General features: G+C 45.5%; 1 protein-coding gene across 3 annotated transcripts in view; it reads right to left on the minus strand.

Annotated features, from left to right (window-relative positions):
- scn8ab (sodium channel, voltage gated, type VIII, alpha subunit b) overlaps positions 1 to 18,897 on the minus strand; it is a gene marked incomplete at both ends in the record, with an annotated part of 164,505 nt that overhangs the window by 110,996 nt on the left and 34,612 nt on the right. For all 3 annotated transcript variants that reach the window (XM_084317717.1, XM_084317715.1, XM_084317716.1), the window contains 4 exons: positions 13,897 to 13,988; positions 15,324 to 15,452; positions 16,366 to 16,446; positions 18,433 to 18,563. In XM_084317717.1, coding sequence (XP_084173843.1) covers positions 13,897 to 13,988; positions 15,324 to 15,452; positions 16,366 to 16,446; positions 18,433 to 18,563 — 433 coding nt within the window. The remainder of the gene's footprint in view (positions 1 to 13,896; positions 13,989 to 15,323; positions 15,453 to 16,365; positions 16,447 to 18,432; positions 18,564 to 18,897) is intronic.

The raw sequence follows: 18,897 nt of genomic DNA on the forward strand, positions 1-18,897 counted from the left end.
TCCCCCGGCTCCCCTCCCTGCTGGACAGTACGCCCGACCGACCAGTAGGAGTCGCTATTGCGACCATGTGTTTTTGACATGTGGATCCAATCTTATTTTGGTCTCGAATTAATACCTCAAACTACTGTTCTGCATCTCTCTCCATTATTGAGAAATTATGTGGCTATCTTGTGGTGATTAACCATATTAATGTGTCATAGATTGTCATAGATACAGAGTAGTCCCACTCTGCACTAGCAAGAATTTGCAACTTTCCCACACACATTAAGCGGTGAGTGTCCACATTTACCAGATTTACCTAGGGAAATGTACACATTTACTACCATACTGGTAAACATGTACTGTACATTATCAGGTACGTACACATTTCCCATGGAGTTGGTGAATGTATTGTATTTACCACCAAAGGTGTCCATTCCCTGTTTTCCCACGTTTACTGTTACATATTTATATATGAGAAAATTCCTTCAAACAAGACTAGCTAGCTAAACAAAGCAGTCTTTTTGAAGAGTGTCCGATGGGGACGGACGTCCAAAGCCATCCAAATCACTTTCGATGGGGATTCGTGTGAAAACACGTTTGGTGCTTCAAAGCTCTCGTTCCAGTTCACATAAAACCACCTGACATGTTAGGTAATTTGGAGCTTTCAAGCACCGTGGATGTGCTGCACATTATGTAGTCCTATTATAAGTTCCCTATGTATTATTTATTATATTATATTACAACTCTGTACATACGTATGATTAGCACTACACTCAGTTGTACTAAATTGTATATTCTGTACCCAGTTTAATCACCTGTACATTGTATATTACTGTTGTACTTTACTGCTACATTTGCACTCTGGTTGGATACCAAGCTTATTTGTGTTGTACTGTACTTGTGCTGTATAACTAATGACAATACATTTTTTTTTTTTTTTTTTTTTGATCTTTTTCCCCCTCCATTTTCCTCCGATTTTCTCCCATCCCAATGTTAGTCGTATGCCAATTCCCAGTCCCTTCCTGGTCGCTGCGCACTTACCCCCCACAGTCAGATCATCTGGGAGAGTGGAGGCTACCACGTGCTTCCTCCGACACACGTCCAGCCAATCACCGCTTCTTTTCACCTGGCAGCGCGGATTCTCATCGAGAGGGCGTAGCGTGTGGGAGGACCACACTATCCCCCTCAAGTCCTATCCGCGCTTAGCAGGCGCCCCGACCGAACTGTAGGAGTCGCTGTTTACAACGACCCGGACCCACCCCGCCAGCTTCTCCCACCCTCTAATACAGCCAATTGTATTGGTGCAGACGGCCAGCCAAGCTGGTGACAACCCCGGAGCTGTGAGCTGGATTCGAACAGGCGAATCCAGCTCACAGCTCCGGGGTTGGTGACGAACGCAATCTCCGCTCGGCCACCTAACCGCCCTAATGACAATACATTTTAATCTAATTTGAGTCTATGTCCTTGTGTGTGAAGATATGTTGATGAAATGCGAGTGTATAAGATGGCGGAATATGTTTCTGACAATCTGTTAATGACAAGATTGCTATGCTATTGCAGGATCTTGAGTCGTAATCGATCTGCAACGTCTCGTCTGAAAGTTGGATCTGAATTTTGTTTGATGGAACAGGCTCGCTGCTAGATGTACGATAATCATCGTATTTGTGCGATAAAAGCAGCTCGCTCATTACAGGCACAGAAACAGCCCATTGAAAACACGACTGAAACAGATGTATAGAGGCTGCTAGAATGCATAATCTGAGTGGTTTTTCTTTCAGCAGAATGTGTGTAGGGGACATCAAAGACCTATATTAACTTGTTGAAAAGGACTCAAATATTTCCCCTTTTAAATATTTCCCCTTTTAGATGACCCCTTCAGCCAAGAAATGGGCGTCAGCAATATGTAGCACAACATTTTATTTGGATTTCTCAATCTGAAAATGGTACTTGGCGACCTGAGATTAAAAGGGCAGGGGTGGCAAGTCCCTGTCATGCACCTCCAAGCCACCGGGCGATCCAGGTGTGGGGAGACAGGCCATCAGCTGTTTCCTATCCAATCAACCCTGCCATAAAAGACTGGTCACAAGTCTTGCCAGATCGTAGACTTACATCCCATTAGTCAAGTCCTATGCCTTTTCCATTGAGATACCAGTTGATATTCCGTGCTCCATCTTGTTTGATTTGTAGCTTTGTTATTCCATGTTTCACTCTGTTTGATTTGTACCTTTGTTTTTCTCCCTTGTCTCGGCCTGACTACCCCGCCTGGTGAACCTCCTGCCTGCTCCCTTTATTTATTCCCTGGATTTTTTTTATTTTTTTTACTCTTTGTTTTGTCCCGTGAGTTTTTTGGGATCTTTTTGTTCCCAGGCAATTGGACTTTATTGTTCCTGTGGTTTTCCTTTTGACACTTTGTTTGATTCGCTTCTTTTGACAACGCTCGTGTTGCTTTTGTTTTGGACTTTTATTCCGTTTTGTTTTCTTGTTTAGTTTTACTCCCGATTCCTAGAATTCCCCTGTTCCATATATTTCGTTGTATAAATAAATGTACCCGCGTTTGGGTTTTACTCCATTCCGCAACTCTGCTCGTTCTGCGTTTGGGTTGTGGCTCTTGCATACACGTTACAGTCCCCACACTGGCTCCCTCCTCATAGCATCTGACAAAGATTACCCATTAGTCATGATGTCCTACTGAGACGGATAGAAAACGGTAGGTTATGTAGATAACCTAGTTATATTAGTATTGTCTGAGCGTTCCGCTCTGAGCCGTATGAGATATTCTATCTCCTATGATACCTAATGTATCTCCCTACGAACAAAAAAATACATGCACCACACCTGTATGGGGCTCCGCCCCCATGGTGGCACCGCCCATATAGCAGTGACGGTAGTCACCACACACCCTTCCTCGCCAAAAACCCGTCCCAGGAAAAGATTCCTCAAGAGGGAACTCAGGGCCGCGCATATAACCTACCGCATATAACCTACCGCTATATGCCGTATTTGCTATCGCGTTCCGCTCTGAGCCGTATGAGATATGGGGAAGAGCGGACGCGAAGCCCGACAAATGTACCCCCTGAGGACCCGTAAGCCCACATCAAGGGGTGCGGGGAGCCCTGTCACCCCATCCTCCCTAATGAAGGGGGGGCGCAGTCAACTCCACCTGAATGCGAACAAGAGGGAAACTAGAACCCCTTGAACACACCGTACAGGCGGAACCACGTGTGACTCAACACACTGTGGTCCATACCCATACACTCCTGCTACCCGACCAAAGGACGGGAAGCAGGAAAGGCCACAGACCCCAGAACCGCCTGGGAGACAGAACCCCCGGTCATGTCCATGAGGAAAAACCTTACAAAGGAGCCCGGGGAGGACCATGAAGTTGCAGCACAGATGGCCTCCACCGAGGCCCCACCCAGGAGAGCGGCAGAGGCAGCCACCCCACGAGTGGAGTGCGCCCTGACGCCCCCAGGGGGATCCTGCCCAGCCAACGTGTAGCAGAGGGTAACACCCTCGCACAACCAATGGGACAGGCGCTGCTCCGACAGTGCCTTACCAGCACGAGCCCCACCGTAACAGACAAAAAGCTGGTTGGTAACCCTGAAAACCTGAGTACGGCTGAGGTAAATCCCCAAGCACGGACTGGACATGACAGGTGAAGGCCCGCATCTAACTCACTAGTGTGAGGAGGAGGACGAAACGCCTGAACCACAATATCCCGGGAGCGGAAGGAACTCCGGATATTCTTAGGCACGAAAGCAGGATCAGGTCGCAGAGTGACACCGCAATCGGTCCGAAAAGACAGGCACTCTGGACGTACCGAGAGAGCACAGAGCTCACCTACGCGTTTAGCGGAAGTGACAGCCAGAAGGAACGCGGTCCTGAAGGACAGCTGTCCCAACGGCGCCTGCTCGAGCGGCTCAAACGGGGCCAAGGACAACCGACCGAGGACCAATTGAAGATCCCAAGTCGGAGCCAAGGAGCGTTGCACCGGCTTAACGCGTCGAGCGCCAAGCAGGAAACGCTTCACAAGAGGGTGGCTGAACAAGACATCCCCTCAAACCCCTCATGATAGGAGGATATAGCTGCTGCATATACCCTCACCGTCGAAGCCGACAGTCTATCAAGGAGAGACCGGAGGTAACTAAGGACAGCATCCAGGGGGCAGGAGACTGAGTCCCGGCCCCCCGCCTTACACCACACTTGGAACATACGTCATCTGCCCGCGTAAGCGCGACAGTGGAGGGAGCATGCGCATCCCAGATGGTAACACCATCAGGATCAAGAACCTGCGCCCCTCAACGTACCCGTCCCAACAACTGACCTAACAGATGTATGGGGAAGAATCCCTGGCGGCACGGCATCGGTCCCAGACCCGCCTGGCCATGTCCAGACGCAATCCTCACCCGTCAGGATGAGGGCCGCCCCGCGACAGTACACCTGCACCCACATTCTCCCTGCCGGGGATGTGGGGAGCCCTCAGGCCGCGCAGATGGAGGACGCCCATAGCCAGCCGCCCGCCGCCTGGTGCAGACAGGGGGAGCGTACTCCTCCCTGTCTGTCGATACACGACACTGACGTCGTATCGTCCGTCCTGATCAACACCATTTGTGGACCAGAAGGACCGCTTTCAACACCAACACATTGAACGTAGCGCAGACCGGGCTGCATGGTTTGCCAGCTGCCCCCTACTGCGTTGGCCCGACGCATCACCAGCGAGGGAGACGTCGGTGAAAACGCGACGTGAGACAGCGCCGTAACCGTCCTAGGACGGAACCTCCCGAGCGTGTTGACAACACGCTCTGAGATGGATGCCCATAGCCCTCCAACCGTTGACTGGGAAGAGGAATACTCTACAACCAGTCTACAGCAACCCCAGGCTGGTAGAGACCTGCCTGGTACGAGACCTGACGATCCACCTTGACCGCGAAGGACCAGAACGTCATCAGGGCAGAACACTCCGTAACCCCGGACGACGCAGAGGCCCCAGTGCGGCCTCCACGCACTTGGTGAAGATGCGGGGAGCCAGAGAAAACCGAACGGCAGCCTCTGGTACTCATACGCTAACCCTGCAAAGGAAGCGTAGGTAAGCCCTAGGATGGAAGATCGGGGATGCGCATACGCATCCTACAGGTCTATGGAGGAGAACCAAACCCCCACCTGACAGTGTTCAACAGGTAGGAGACGATCCAAAAAATGCTGAACCTTCCCATGGGACAGGTCCAGCCTGGGTCTTACACCCCTCCCTCCCGACTTCTCGGGCAGAGAACACCGGGAGGAGAACGCCACAACGATGGCTTGCTTCGTCCACAGAGATTGGATCTCGTTGACCAGAGCTGTCACAGCTGGAGACCCCGACAATAGGGTCTGTACCAAACCTGAAAACGGGTGGGGTTGTGTAAACACAAGTCCCCGCCTCAGCGTTCTCTCCATCCACCTCGACATATGATACTGCCGTAGTCATATGTGACGACACTCCCAATGCACCCGCCGTCACGTGGCGCAGGTCCGCTAGGAACCGTAGATAGTTGGCCCGGTCCCCCCGCTGTGCGTAGCCAAACCTGGAACCGTGCGAGGAGCGCGTTCCGTGTCGGAACACCTGACCCTCGCACCACCCACGAGGCAATCGCACCCAAGGGGGAACCCCGACAGAAAGGGCCGGTCTGATACGGGGGGCTTCCGATGAAAAAAGCCTCCCCACTGAACACCCCTCCAGAACATGCTGAAGGAGTTGTTCTGCAGCTGGACATGCAAGGTGTAAGGCCCCCATGGGTTCCTACACACCGTAGCCCTGCAGTGATATTACTACCACCCCAAATCATGTGAGCTGCGACCACTTGCCAATATTCCAGGAGTGGGAGGCACCAACATGATACCAGGCCTGGCGAAGGCGAGGCCGGGGAAGCCCGCACTGTGTGCCTCAAAAGGTTTCGAGCCCCCCTGCTGACAACACTTAAGTTGACAGACGTAACACCAGGCTCAACCAACACAGATCAAGGTGTGGGAGCCGCTTGACAGCACAACATTCTCACGGACAGACCCAGGCTCAGCCATCAACTGGGTGTCAGCCCCTGTCCCCATGAGAAGCGAAAGGGGGGCCGCCCGCGCTTCAACGAAGGCACGCGGCCCGCAGCCAAAGGAAACAATCAGAGCCCACTTTTTCCGCTGGTGTTGGGGAAGGGAGTGATCGGAGAGCGGGCTGCTCGCGGCAGGACGGTGACGGCTTGTTTGTTCAAGCCGAACCCATCCTACATGGCCGATCCCTCGGCCGCCAAGGCTGTCGGCCTTGTGGACACCTGTCGAATCGACGCCCAGGATACCTCTGGCGGGGGAAAAACATGGCCGCCTGTCGAGGGCCCCGTCATCGCCGCTGACGAGGCCGTGCTCTCTCTTCTTCTGGCTGCGCGGTGTGAGGCGGTGTAGGGCCTAGGACAATACCGCCCGCGCTCCAGCAGAAGACCAAAATCCCCTGCGGAGAGGGGAACCCTGAGCGGTTATAGCTTGCGGCTGGGTCAAAGCTAATAACGTCAACAACCTCGCGCGATGTGTCGACGTCGGCTGGCCCTCAAGGCCCCTCCACCAGACACCATTTTTCTAATAGAAAAAAACAGCAATTCGAACACAGTTCTAATCGTTGCCAATTCCATACCGTGGCGGTACAAGCCTTAACAGCCCACCAGCCACTCGCCAGGCCGACCCACCCATGGTGTCGGCCGGGCGGGGCATTGTTTCAATATATCAAAAACAAAGGACTGATGTTAACATGGAGCACCAGTGGTGATTGCAAACAGCACCCTCCACTGTGGTGTGCACCATGAAAGGGTTAAATGAATAAAAGAGCTAAACCACAAAAAACTGTAGAATGAGCAAACCCATACACACAAAGTTTAAGGGGAGACGGACCAGACCCGTCTTCATTCAAAATATTCACAACAGGACACCAGCCCTAGTTTAGCCCATTTACCAAAAAAGGTAAACAAAGCCCCCCCCCGCACTACTCCCCCAGTATACCGATTGACCGTCAGTATGAATGGTTTGAGAGGAGAGAAAACTGTAGCAAGACAGACCTTCTCATAGCAGAGTGACAAAACGAAACAATAGCCCCCTACACAGGGCCGCCCCAGGAGGTGGGGGGCCTCGCATCTAAAAACGCACAGGGCCTCACATTTCTCCCAGGCGGCCCTGCCCTTATACTACTGCAGCCTAGCGCCAGGCGATGTGGGACCCAAGACAACAATTGCCTGTGCACAGACACGCAACATGTTTACCATGTCGGCTGGACCCATAGCCCCACTACCCGACGCCAACCCAGATGGGAACACCGTTCAACAAACCCCGCCGGAACACAAGGTAAAATACCTGGCTAGGAAACCTAGCCACGACCTACCCTGTTGTCAACCCATTTACCCGAAAAAGGTAAATAGAACTCAGCAAAAAAAACCACAACAGCTACCGACTGACCTTCATTGATGAACCGGGCAAGAGGAGGGAGAGTGACAACATCTCACGGCGGAGACATTAAAACAGCATAGCAATTAGCAGTAGTAATAGCATGCGGCATTAGCGATAGCATGTAGCATAGCTCTAGATGTTTTAGCAGCACGCCCAAGACAGCTTGGAAACCGTTCCCTGCAGAGAACGTTCACCAAACCATCCTGCCCCCGGCGCCAACACACAACATGGTTGTGTTAACAAAACAAACCAGCATTACTAACACTAATACCCATGCCTGAAGACACAGGGCCTACCTGAGTACAAGCTGGCCCGACAGCCAGCCTTGTACAGCTGAACCTCGATGTGCTGTCATCAAACGAGGAACATCAACACAGGCCCGTCGTGTCGCCGAAAACATGCGTCGAAGATGCCAGGGGCCAGCAACCTCCGGTAAGCTTCCAACATTATGACTCTGATCTTTTCATCCTACTAGTTATCGTACGGTGCACGCATCCGAGTACGCTGGGACGAAAATAGAGGAAGGGTGTGTGGTGACTACCGTCACTGCTATATGGGCGGTGCCACCATGGGGGCGGAGCCCCATACAGGTGTGGTGCATGTATTTTTTTGTTCGTAGGGAGATACATTAGGTATCATAGGAGATAGAATATCTCATACGGCTCAGAGCGGAACGCGATAGCAAATACGGCATATAACTCCAGTTGTCCAAGATCCTCGGTTGCATATATTTTAGATTCTTTGAAACCACGAGATGATTAAAAACTGTGAAACGTGGTTGAAGCCCTAATAATCGCTGTTCACTGATGTGTCGTTACATACAGAGGTTTCAGTGTTGCACAGTAAAATATGTCTTGCATATTGTGGTAGATAACCCCCCCCCTCTCTCTCTCTCTCTCTTTAATCTTTCACCCATCTTTTCTTCACCCCTTTCATCTCCCCTTCCTATCTATTCAACCCTTCACCTCCCCAGATGTCCAGTACATTGACCCCCACCCTCTCCCGTTTGTATAAAGATGTTCCTCAGTGAGTGGGGGGTCTCTCATTCCGAGTGTCCAAGCTAGTCACCTCGTTGAGTCATCCAGCCAACTCTAACAATTTTTTGACTGAGTTAATAAATTGTATTAACCGGGTCTCTTCCGGGTTATTCAGCTTCGGCTACTTTCCACCACAATATCAAAGAACTAGACGTTTCAGTGTTGCACAGTAAAATATGTCTTGCATATCAAAGAACTAGAGGTTTCAGCGTTGTACAGTAAAATATGTCTTGCATATCAAATAAGATGAAAGGACCCCCCCCCCCCTATTCAACTGGGGTACAACCTCTGCTTAAAGATCCCCTCCACTCAAAACCATGTGTTTCCTATGGTCACCTCCTCTTGGAGGCCCTTGGACTATACACATTATTTGTGCAGAACTTGTAACCAGAGCTTCTCTGTACTGAAATCTGAGTTGCATGTGTAATGTCACTAATGGGTTGAACCTTACCATATGGTCCAATATGTTGTAACTTGACACCTTTAGCTTCAGCATACACAGAAAGCCGGTATTGATGTGTCTTCGCGGGTAAAGGTGTAGAGATTTTCAGTGGTTTATTAAACAATCTGGTGGAAAGACTATTCATACAAATTGTTGTATTGTTTCTAAGGGTTTAAAATACATCTGGAGAGGATCTTCAAAGGATAATTCCACCATGTTTGATATGCAGGTTCTTTGCCATTCCCACCTTGACATGAGTCCATATACTGCATCAGACCTTTGTTCGTTATGCTTTTCCACTGTAAAAATATTTGGAAGCCATTTTGTGCCGATTCATCCAGTGCAACTGTAAATGTACTGTACCCTCAACACCTTGTCGATGCTCAAAACCCACCACATCTGAAGAAAATGGCATGCTACCGCTGTGGGTTTATGCACGGTGGCACTGTTGCCTCACAGCAAGAAGGTCCTGGGTTCAAACCCCAGCAGGGGGCCTTCCTGTGTGGAATTTGCATGATCTCACTGTGTTTACGTGGGTTTTCTCCAGGTTCTCCGGGTTCCTTCCACACCGAAATACATGCATGTTAGGTTTCCTGCCGTTGCCCTTGACCAAGGTACTGTTACAACTGGAGTTGGTCCCCGGGGGCTGCACTGTGTGTGGCTGCCCACTGCTTCTAAATAGTTAGGATGGGTCAAATGCCGAGAACGAAGTTCCCCAAGGGGATTAACAAAGGTTCAACTTAAAGTCTAGCACAAGAAGATGAAGAAGTTGGCTGTCTTTGAGGGAATGTTTTATGGAACAATGAATATATTCATTATTATTCTATACCTATGATTTTGAGCATCTGCAAGGCGTTTAAGGTATATTTTCAGACACACTGAAAGCCTAAAGAAGCGATGGATCAGCACAAAAATAACAACCATAATATCTCTATAAGGCAAAAGCATATTGAACAGGGGCCTGATAAATTAACTCACATAATGACAAGGGACCCACATGTCAAAATCAGTGGAGATATCCTTTAAGTTGTGGCTCTGAACCTATACTATATTCCTGCAGTAGCGGAGGCTGAAATTTCAATAGTTTTTCCGCATGGCATATAAAGTTAAGTTTTAATAAGGGTTAGGTTAACGGTGAGGGTTAGGGTGAAGATTAGTTTTAAGTAGGGATGCTCGATATTGGCTTTTTTACCGATACCGATATTCCGATATTGTCCAACTCTTAATTTCCGATACCGATACGATACCGATATCAACCGATACCGATATATGCAGGGTTTCCCCCCCAAAAAACGGAATAATTTCAGGTAACTAATAATTTCACTGGATGCATTCAAAAGGCTTTCTAAATGTAAGCATTATCTGTGCAAAATATGATCATTAAAAAAGTTAAAATTAACATACAAGTTGTTGAATTAAACCAACATGCATACTTTTGACAATAAATAAAATAAGAATTGGTTCTTACTTGCTTGCCTGGGTAAATAAAGGTTAAAAAAAAAAAAAAAAAAAAAAAAAAAAATTATTTTTTTTACCGATACCGATATTTTCCGATATCACATTTTACTGCCGATATCGGCCGATAATATCGGTCGGCCGATAATATCGGACATCCTTTAAGGTTCGCTTAACGGTTATGGTTAATGTATAAAGTTTGGTTTTAATAAGGGTTAGGTTAACAGTTATGGTTAGGGCTAAGGTTCGTTTTATAGTTTTAGGGTTTGCTTAACGGTTATGGTTAGTTTAAGGTAACAGAAAAGGCTGTCAGAAAAGTGTATTAAATTCGCTAGGTGGCAGTGTCACGAAAACATTTAGTTTGAAAATCCGAGAAATGCAGTCCTGAAACTCTGATCAACTTGGGACACGCCTCCATTTTGGGGAAAACCTACCAAGTGGCCGAGGAGGAGGAGTGCCTATTGGTCTGACTAACAACACACACCGTTTTGGCATCAGATCCTATCTGTGTGGACTCATCTCAGCTCTGAACCGCAGCTCCAGTGAACCGGGCTGATCTGCACACGGCACTTCAGCACCTGCAGTCTCTTTCTAGTCTACAAACATAAACCTTTGTTTGTGTTTGATATAGAGTATTTACCGCTAGTGTAAAAGACTATATATACCACTATACAGATTGTAACAGCACACTGATTTGATTCTGATAATGAATTCATGTTTAAACCGAGTTAAAGTACCATAGTTACCTTTTGCAACAGTACAGACATTCATTATACTGTACACACACTACGCAGAAGAAACCACATTCTGTGAACTCCTACAGAACATAGAACACCAACAACAAACAGAGTTAACTGCCTGGGATGTTTCCGTTAGAGAGACACACGCTGGCAGGCCGCCGCTGAGCCAAATTAACCTGTCCCGTATGAGGGAATGATATACAGTATACTGTAAAGTGGAAATTATATTTGCGACATAGACACTGTGGAAGATTATAAGAATCTTCCACGGAAGGATACGCCCGATGGCGTCGGGGAGCGTTGTGTTAAGGATTGAGCTGAGTGGAGTGGATGAATCTGTGTTTCCTCTCTCTCTCTGTCCTCCGTCTTAAGGAACATCCGAGGCCAGTCTCAGAGATGATAAATACGCTTCATTTACTAAACATCCACCAAATCAACCAAACACGACCACAGCACCACAAACAGAGCGCAGGACCGGGCTCAGTCAGAACAACAGGAAGTGAATAGAAGAAAGAGAGGACAGGCGGGGGAGGGGTAAGGTGTGTGTGTGTGTGTGTGTGTGGGGGGAGGGGGGAGAGAGAGGGGGTGGAAGGGGGGGTGGGGGCGATGAGAGGTGGCATGCAGGTCATTTAAACGCCAAGGCTGAAGGAATTGACTCTGGTGTCAACATCACCTGTCTGAAAACCGTGATGGTGACTTTGCTTTAACTGAAGAACCGTTCCCATCCCAGGCACCCCCTTCGCCCACTGGGTGTGCCCTCAGGCTGGGTGGTTAGCCCAGAGCACTGCTGAGCATATTGTACTGTATGTGCACAAATCCACAACAAATCATAGGAATCCATAGTCCAACGTCTCCCTCAATACCCTTGTCCAACAGTAATTTGCACCATTAGAATGTTTGGCAGCATGTACAGTGTGTGTGTGTGTGTGTGTGTGTGTGTGTGTGTGTGTGTGTGTGTGTGTGTGTGTGTGTGTGTGTGTGTGTGTGTGTGTGTGTGTGTGTGTGTGTGTGTGTGTGTGTGTGTGTGTGTGTGTGTGTGTGTGTGTGTGTGTGTGTGTGTGTGTGTGTGTGTGTGTGTGTGTGTGTGCGCGTGTGTGTGTGTATGTTGGTGTGAGTGTGTGTGTGTGTGTGTGTGTGTGTGTGTGTGTGTGTGTGTGTGTGTGTGTGTTTATGTATGGCTGCATCAAAACATTTCCAATAGTGCAAATGTATAATCTGTCTCCTACTGTATCCTATCAGTCTACTGTATCCTATCTGTCTCCTACTGTATCCTATCAGTCTACTGTATCCTATCTGTCTGCTGTATCCTATCTGTCTACTGTATCATATCTGTCTCCTACTGTATCCTATCTGTATACTGTATCCTATCTGTCTACTGTATCCTATATGTCTCCTACTGTATCCTATCAGTCTACTGTATCCTATCTGTCTACTGTATCATATCTGTCTCCTACTGTATCCTATCAGTCTACTGTATCCTATCAGTCTACTGTATCCTATCTGTCTCCTACTGTATCCTATCAGTCTACTGTATCCTATCTGTCTGCTGTATCCTATCTGTCTACTGTATCATATCTGTCTCCTACTGTATCCTATCTGTCTACTGTATCATATCTGTCTTCTACTGTATCCTATCTGTCTACTGTATCCTATCTGTCTACTGTATCCTATCTGTCTACTGTATCCTATCTGTCTAAGATATCCTATCTGTTTACTGTATCCTATCTGTCTACTGTATCCTATCTGTCTACTGTATCCTATCTGTCTACTGTATCCTATCTGTCTAAGATATCCTATCTGTTTACTGTATCCTATCTGTCTACTGTATCCTATCTGTCTACTGTATCCTATCTGTCTACTGTATACTAATTGTCTACCATATCCTATTATCACAGAAAAATATTATTTCTAGTGTAGCTCAAGAAATATGCATTTTAATTGTATTTATGTATTTTAGTTCATGTATTTTACTATGGATCTCCCCCTCCCCCTCAGTCCCAGGATGGACAAAGATATTTAATTTGAAAGAACCCTGTTGCAATAAGAACAGAAATACAAAGGAAAAGCCCCTTAAAAGCCAAACTTTTAAAAGCAGGTGTCTTGAAGCTTCATGCAGCATTAGATGTGTTGTCAAACTAGGCTTGGCAGTCTTAGGGACTAAAATGGTGTTTGGAAATCAGAGGAAAGTGTTTTATACACTGAGAGAGCCACTGGGAATATATAAACACAACTGGTTATAGAAAAAGATATATAAGTGATCAAAACTTTAATTTATGTTTTTATTCGAGTTATAATCATACATGATGATCAAAGGTCAATCACAGGTTGAATTTTTGTTATCTAAAACGATAAAGGCTAGGTGTACAAGACCAAATTAGTTTAACCATATCATGTAATACATTTATAATGTATCAATAACATTAAACATGGTGCACACAATTATTTCAGACTTTTCTTTTATCATTATCTCTCAATTTCACGCACAAAGAATATAAAATTCTAAGATACATTTGAGCATTTTCTTTTTAAGGGTCTATTTCCAGGTTGTATAGGGTCATCCCTTCCACTTAACCCCACAAGACTGCCAGTAGACTGCTAAGCCTATCAAAAATGTATTGTTACCATTTTTGATTTGTCAGAAAAGAAAAGGGAAACAAAATAAAAAATATTGTTTCTGGCATCCTCTTTTTTTCTCTTTTTTTTTAAAGAGTCCAAACAAATAGAAAAGATGGTCGTTAATAAAGAAAGTATAAAAAGCTCAGCCTTAGTGTTTAAATGGGAGTCTCACCTGGAATGACAGAGATAGTTTTCAAGGCTCGGAGAACCCTGAACGTTCTCAGCGCCGAGACATTTCCAAGGTCCACAAACTCTGTTACATATCTGTAAACAAGGTAGGATGACACACAGAACAAAAGACCCCAATGACACACGACACAACTACACACGCAAAACACACAGACGCACACACACGCAAAACGCACGTATACGCGCAAGATCACGACACCAGCACCACCACCGAAGAAGAAGATCGGGAGGGGACACCACGGTGAGAGAGAGAACGCCTGTCCACCCAGGAGGAAGAAGAAGGAGGAGGAGGAGGAGGAGGAGGAGGAGGAGGAGGAGGAGGAGGAGGAGGAGGAGGAGAAGAAAGGGAATAGAAAAAAAAAGAAAAGACATCTAACATCGACCCCACGACTCGCCCCGCCCGGGTACATACTCACACCTGAGCGGTCTTACCTGGGATAACAGAAATTGTTTTCAATGCCCTCAGAACCCTGAATGTACGCAGAGCTGACACATTGCCTAGGTTTACAAACTCTGTTATATACCTGCAAGGTGGATCAGATACAGTTACTCTCAGTAGCCATACCCGAAAAAACAGAGGACACACAGAGAGAGAGAGAAAGAAACAGAGAACACACAGAGAGAGAGAGAGAGAGAGAGAGAGAGAGAGAGAGAGAGAGAGAGAGAGATAAAGAGGGAGAGAGATATAAATAGAGAGAGATAGAGGGAAAGAGAGAGATAGAGGGAAAGAGAGAGAGAGAGCGAGAAAGAGAGATAGAAATAGAGAGAATGAGAAAGAAGAAAAAGGAAAGAGAGAAATGAAAGAAAGGATGAATGAATTAAAGGAAAAAAGAGAATTTGATTGTTATAAAAAAGAAGAGCATTTGAATGTTATATAAACAATAGAAATTAAAATTAAAATGTTAGCATTCACAGCAACATGATTGACAGGGTTTAACTGCATCAAGTTGGGGATATAATGATTGAAAGAAAATAATTACGTGAAAAAGGACTTTACTGTTTAAATAAATAAATATATGCAAAAGTATATTACTGATACAGTTACTGAAAACAATACAATGAGATTGTAAAACATTTTTACAATGAGATTGTAAAATATAATAATAATAATAAATAAACAAGATTGTTGTACAAACGATTTGCTACTTGCTATTAGGCTTTTCCTCTGATGGAACAATGCACAACCAAGTTGTATAAATTCTCATTATAATCATCGACAAGATCATATTATAAAATGTAAAATAATAATGAAAATCTACTCACAAAATCTATAATAACACATGAACAGTTGGCTGACGTTAGCGTGTGAATTAATTGGTTGCTACATCTCTGCACCAACACTAGGCAGGGCAGCCCAGTCTTACAGTATTCTAGACATTGGAAAAGAGACTCGTCAAGGTATCTACTTACGCCATAGAGATGACCATGAAATCCAGCCAGTTCCATGGGTCTCTTAGGAAGGTGAAGCCGTCTATACAGAAGCCTCTGGCCACAATCTTTGTGAGTGACTCGAAAGTGTAGATACCCGTGAAGGTATACCTGATGTGAAGAGAGAGGATGAGTGAAAAGGTGGCAAATATGTTTAGTAACAATGTCTTTATTGAAAATAATGAATATGGAGGTAACACTTCATATGAAGCCTGTGTCTATAACGCATTAAAGTCATACTTCTAATAACACGTTACGACGTGTTAGTGTATTATAAGTATAGTTAGAATTGTGCATACAACAATACTCGTGATAAGTTATAAAGCAATGAAATATGATGACATAATGTATCATATACTAAATATTGACGAGGCCGAGGTCATAGTGTGTGTATCACAATACCTGATTAACACAGATTTCATGAAGTGAGTACTGAATTATTTCTAATCACGTTCTAAGGTATCGTTATAATGTAATATGCCCATTGTTAATCCAAAATAATTGATAATGTTGTACTCCCACTGTATGGGTAGCCTATCACTATGATCTTTGCCTGTAATTATAAAGTGATACAGACATAGCTCATTATGAAAAAGCTTTATGTTATTGGTATTGTATTGTGAATGTTATTGCTCTTAATTAATACGGTTTTTACATAATCCTTTCAAAACATGAAGTTAAACAAAGACCAAGGTTTTATTTTGGTCCTCAAACGTCAACCCCGTTCCCTGTTGCTAAGCAACGCAAGGTACCAGTTACTATACTGCAACTGTATAGTGGAATGTCCCTCGTCCAATCACAGCAGGGGTTGTTAACAACAACAATAGCAATAGTAACTTTACCTGGAACAAGCTAGTCGGCTAGCTTGTTTCCAGCCGCGGTTCTTATTATACCATGGCTATGAACCAATCAGACTGCCCAATTTGACCTACCCGTTCTATAAAATGTAATTATATTACAGACACAGGCTTCCTTAATAACAATTTGTTTATTTAAATAATTTATAATTAATACAAGTACTTACTCTACTTGTTTCGACCATTCTGGAGGATCACTAAAAGTCATGAATATACAGTTGGTCAAAATTGTACACATGATGATCATGCTGAATAACGTGAGGAAACAGAGTTAAGGAACATCTGGAATGGTTTGACCTGCAACTCATATCATTCACAGCGGACCCCCATTGATAAAGATGATGTCTCTGGGACAGAATTCCACAACTGCATCTATACTGTAGTTATCCTCAACTATCCTTAATGCCTTTTACCATAATGTACTCTGCTAATGAGTCTATACTACTATGCACTCAGAGTTCGACACTGTTTGACAAACAATACCAATTATCCTTAGCTGCCAGAGTTGTACCCCTCCTGCTGACTTGTAAGTGACTAAATGTAAATGTCTAATTGGGGTAATTATTTTTTTTACAAAATTACATCCACATTTTTTTTGGGATCCCCTGGAACCCCCTCAAGAACCCCTGAGGTCCACTTTGAGAATCACTGGTTTACTGTGTGCACTGTGTAGCAGCATGACACTGTTGTTCTACTGTGTGTTCACTGTGTGTAGCAGCATGACACTGTTGTTCTACTGTGTGCACTGTGTGTAGCAGCATGACACTGTTGTTCTACTGTGTCCACTGTGTGTAGCATCATGACACTGTTGTTCTACTGTGTGCACTGTGTGTAGCAGCATGACACTGTTGTTCTACTGTGTGCACTGTGTGTAGCAGCATGACACTGTTGTTCTACTGTGTGTTCACTGTGTGTAGCAGCATGACACTGTTGTTCTACTGTGTGTAGCATCATGACACTGTTGTTCTACTGTGTCCACTGTGTGTAGCATCATGACACTGTTGTTCTACTGTGTGCACTGTGTGTAGCATCATGACACTGTTGTTCTACTGTGTCCACTGTGTGTAGCATCATGACACTGTTGTTCTACTGTGTCCACTGTGTGTAGCATCATGACACTGTTGTTCTACTGTGTGTTCACTGTGTGTAGCAGCATGACACTGTTGTTCTACTGTGTGCACTGTGTGTAGCATCATGACACTGTTGTTCTACTGTGTCCACTGTGTGTAGCATCATGACACTGTTGTTCTACTGTGTGCACTGTGTGTAGCATCATGACACTGTTGTTCTACTGTGTCCACTGTGTGTAGCATCATGACACTGTTGTTCTACTGTGTGCACTGTGTGTAGCATCATGACACTGTTGTTCTACTGTGTCCACTGTGTGTAGCATCATGACACTGTTGTTCTACTGTGTGTAGCATCATGACACTGTTGTTCTACTGTGTGCACTGTGTGTAGCATCATGACACTGTTGTTCTACTGTGTCCACTGTGTGTAGCATCATGACACTGTTGTTCTACTGTGTCCACTGTGTGTAGCATCATGACACTGTTGTTCTACTGTGTGCACTGTGTGTAGCATCATTACACTGTTGTTCTACTGTGTGTGCACTGTGTGTAGCATCATGACACTGTTGTTCTACTGTGTGTAGCATCATGACACTGTTGTTCTACTGTGTGCACTGTGTGTAGCATCATGACACTGTTGTTCTACTGTGTCCACTGTGTGTAGCATCATGACACTGTTGTTCTACTGTGTGTGCACTGTGTGTAGCATCATGACACTGTTGTTCTACTGTGTCCACTGTGTGTAGCATCATGACACTGTTGTTCTACTTTGTCCAAGGCACACTTTGTGCATTTTATCGTGTGTGTGTGTTACATTATGCCTAGATGGATTTATAGTATGGATGTGTTTTGCACAGGGAGCGTATTATTAAACTAAAGAAGCGATATCCTTCCATGAAAAGGTTACATAGTGTATAGGTTTAATGAACATTATTTACGAAGCCATAAGACAAAGAAGGAAGATGATGATTTAGTATTTAGACGTCCGCTTACTGTGGACTAGTTTCCCTGACCCTGAACGGACACACTCAGCTCTCTTGGCTCTCAGGGTGGAGGTGGACATGAGGCTTATAGAGGAAGTCATTGCACGTATTATTAAAATGAAAACACTGCAACATTTGTTTTAGCATTCAGGAGAGTAGTAGTGTACATACATCACTTCACTGAAAAGGATATGAATGTATCAAAATCTTAATAGCTATTCGCCTCATTAGATTAAAAGGGCTTATGATGTACAAGGAGGGCGTGGCACTGAAGCGGAAGAGTGTTTTCCCATTGTTTATGACTACAAATGTCTGTGGAGAGAGACAGACAGAGAGACAGACAGAGAGACAGACAGACAGACAGACACAAAGAGAGAGAGAGAGACAAAGAGAAAAGGAAAGAGTTAGTGAACACATCAGCAGTAATTGTCACATACTGTTCAGCACAGGGTATATAAGTGAACAGGAAGCGGTGGCTGTGGTTCGACTGTTCATTGGCCGACGCGAGTCCTGAGCTCGTCTCTGAGTCACGGACCACTCTCCTGCGTGCGTTTGCCCTCTAAACACACAGCGTCTCTCGCCTCTAACCATACAGGTGATATCGAGGCCCGTTTCAAAATGGCAGTGGGCTCTAGCAACCTTTTCT

Source organism: Notolepis coatsorum, assembly GCF_963971535.1.
Source record: "Notolepis coatsorum genome assembly, chromosome: 6".
Taxonomy (NCBI): Eukaryota; Metazoa; Chordata; class Actinopteri; order Aulopiformes; family Paralepididae; genus Notolepis; species Notolepis coatsorum.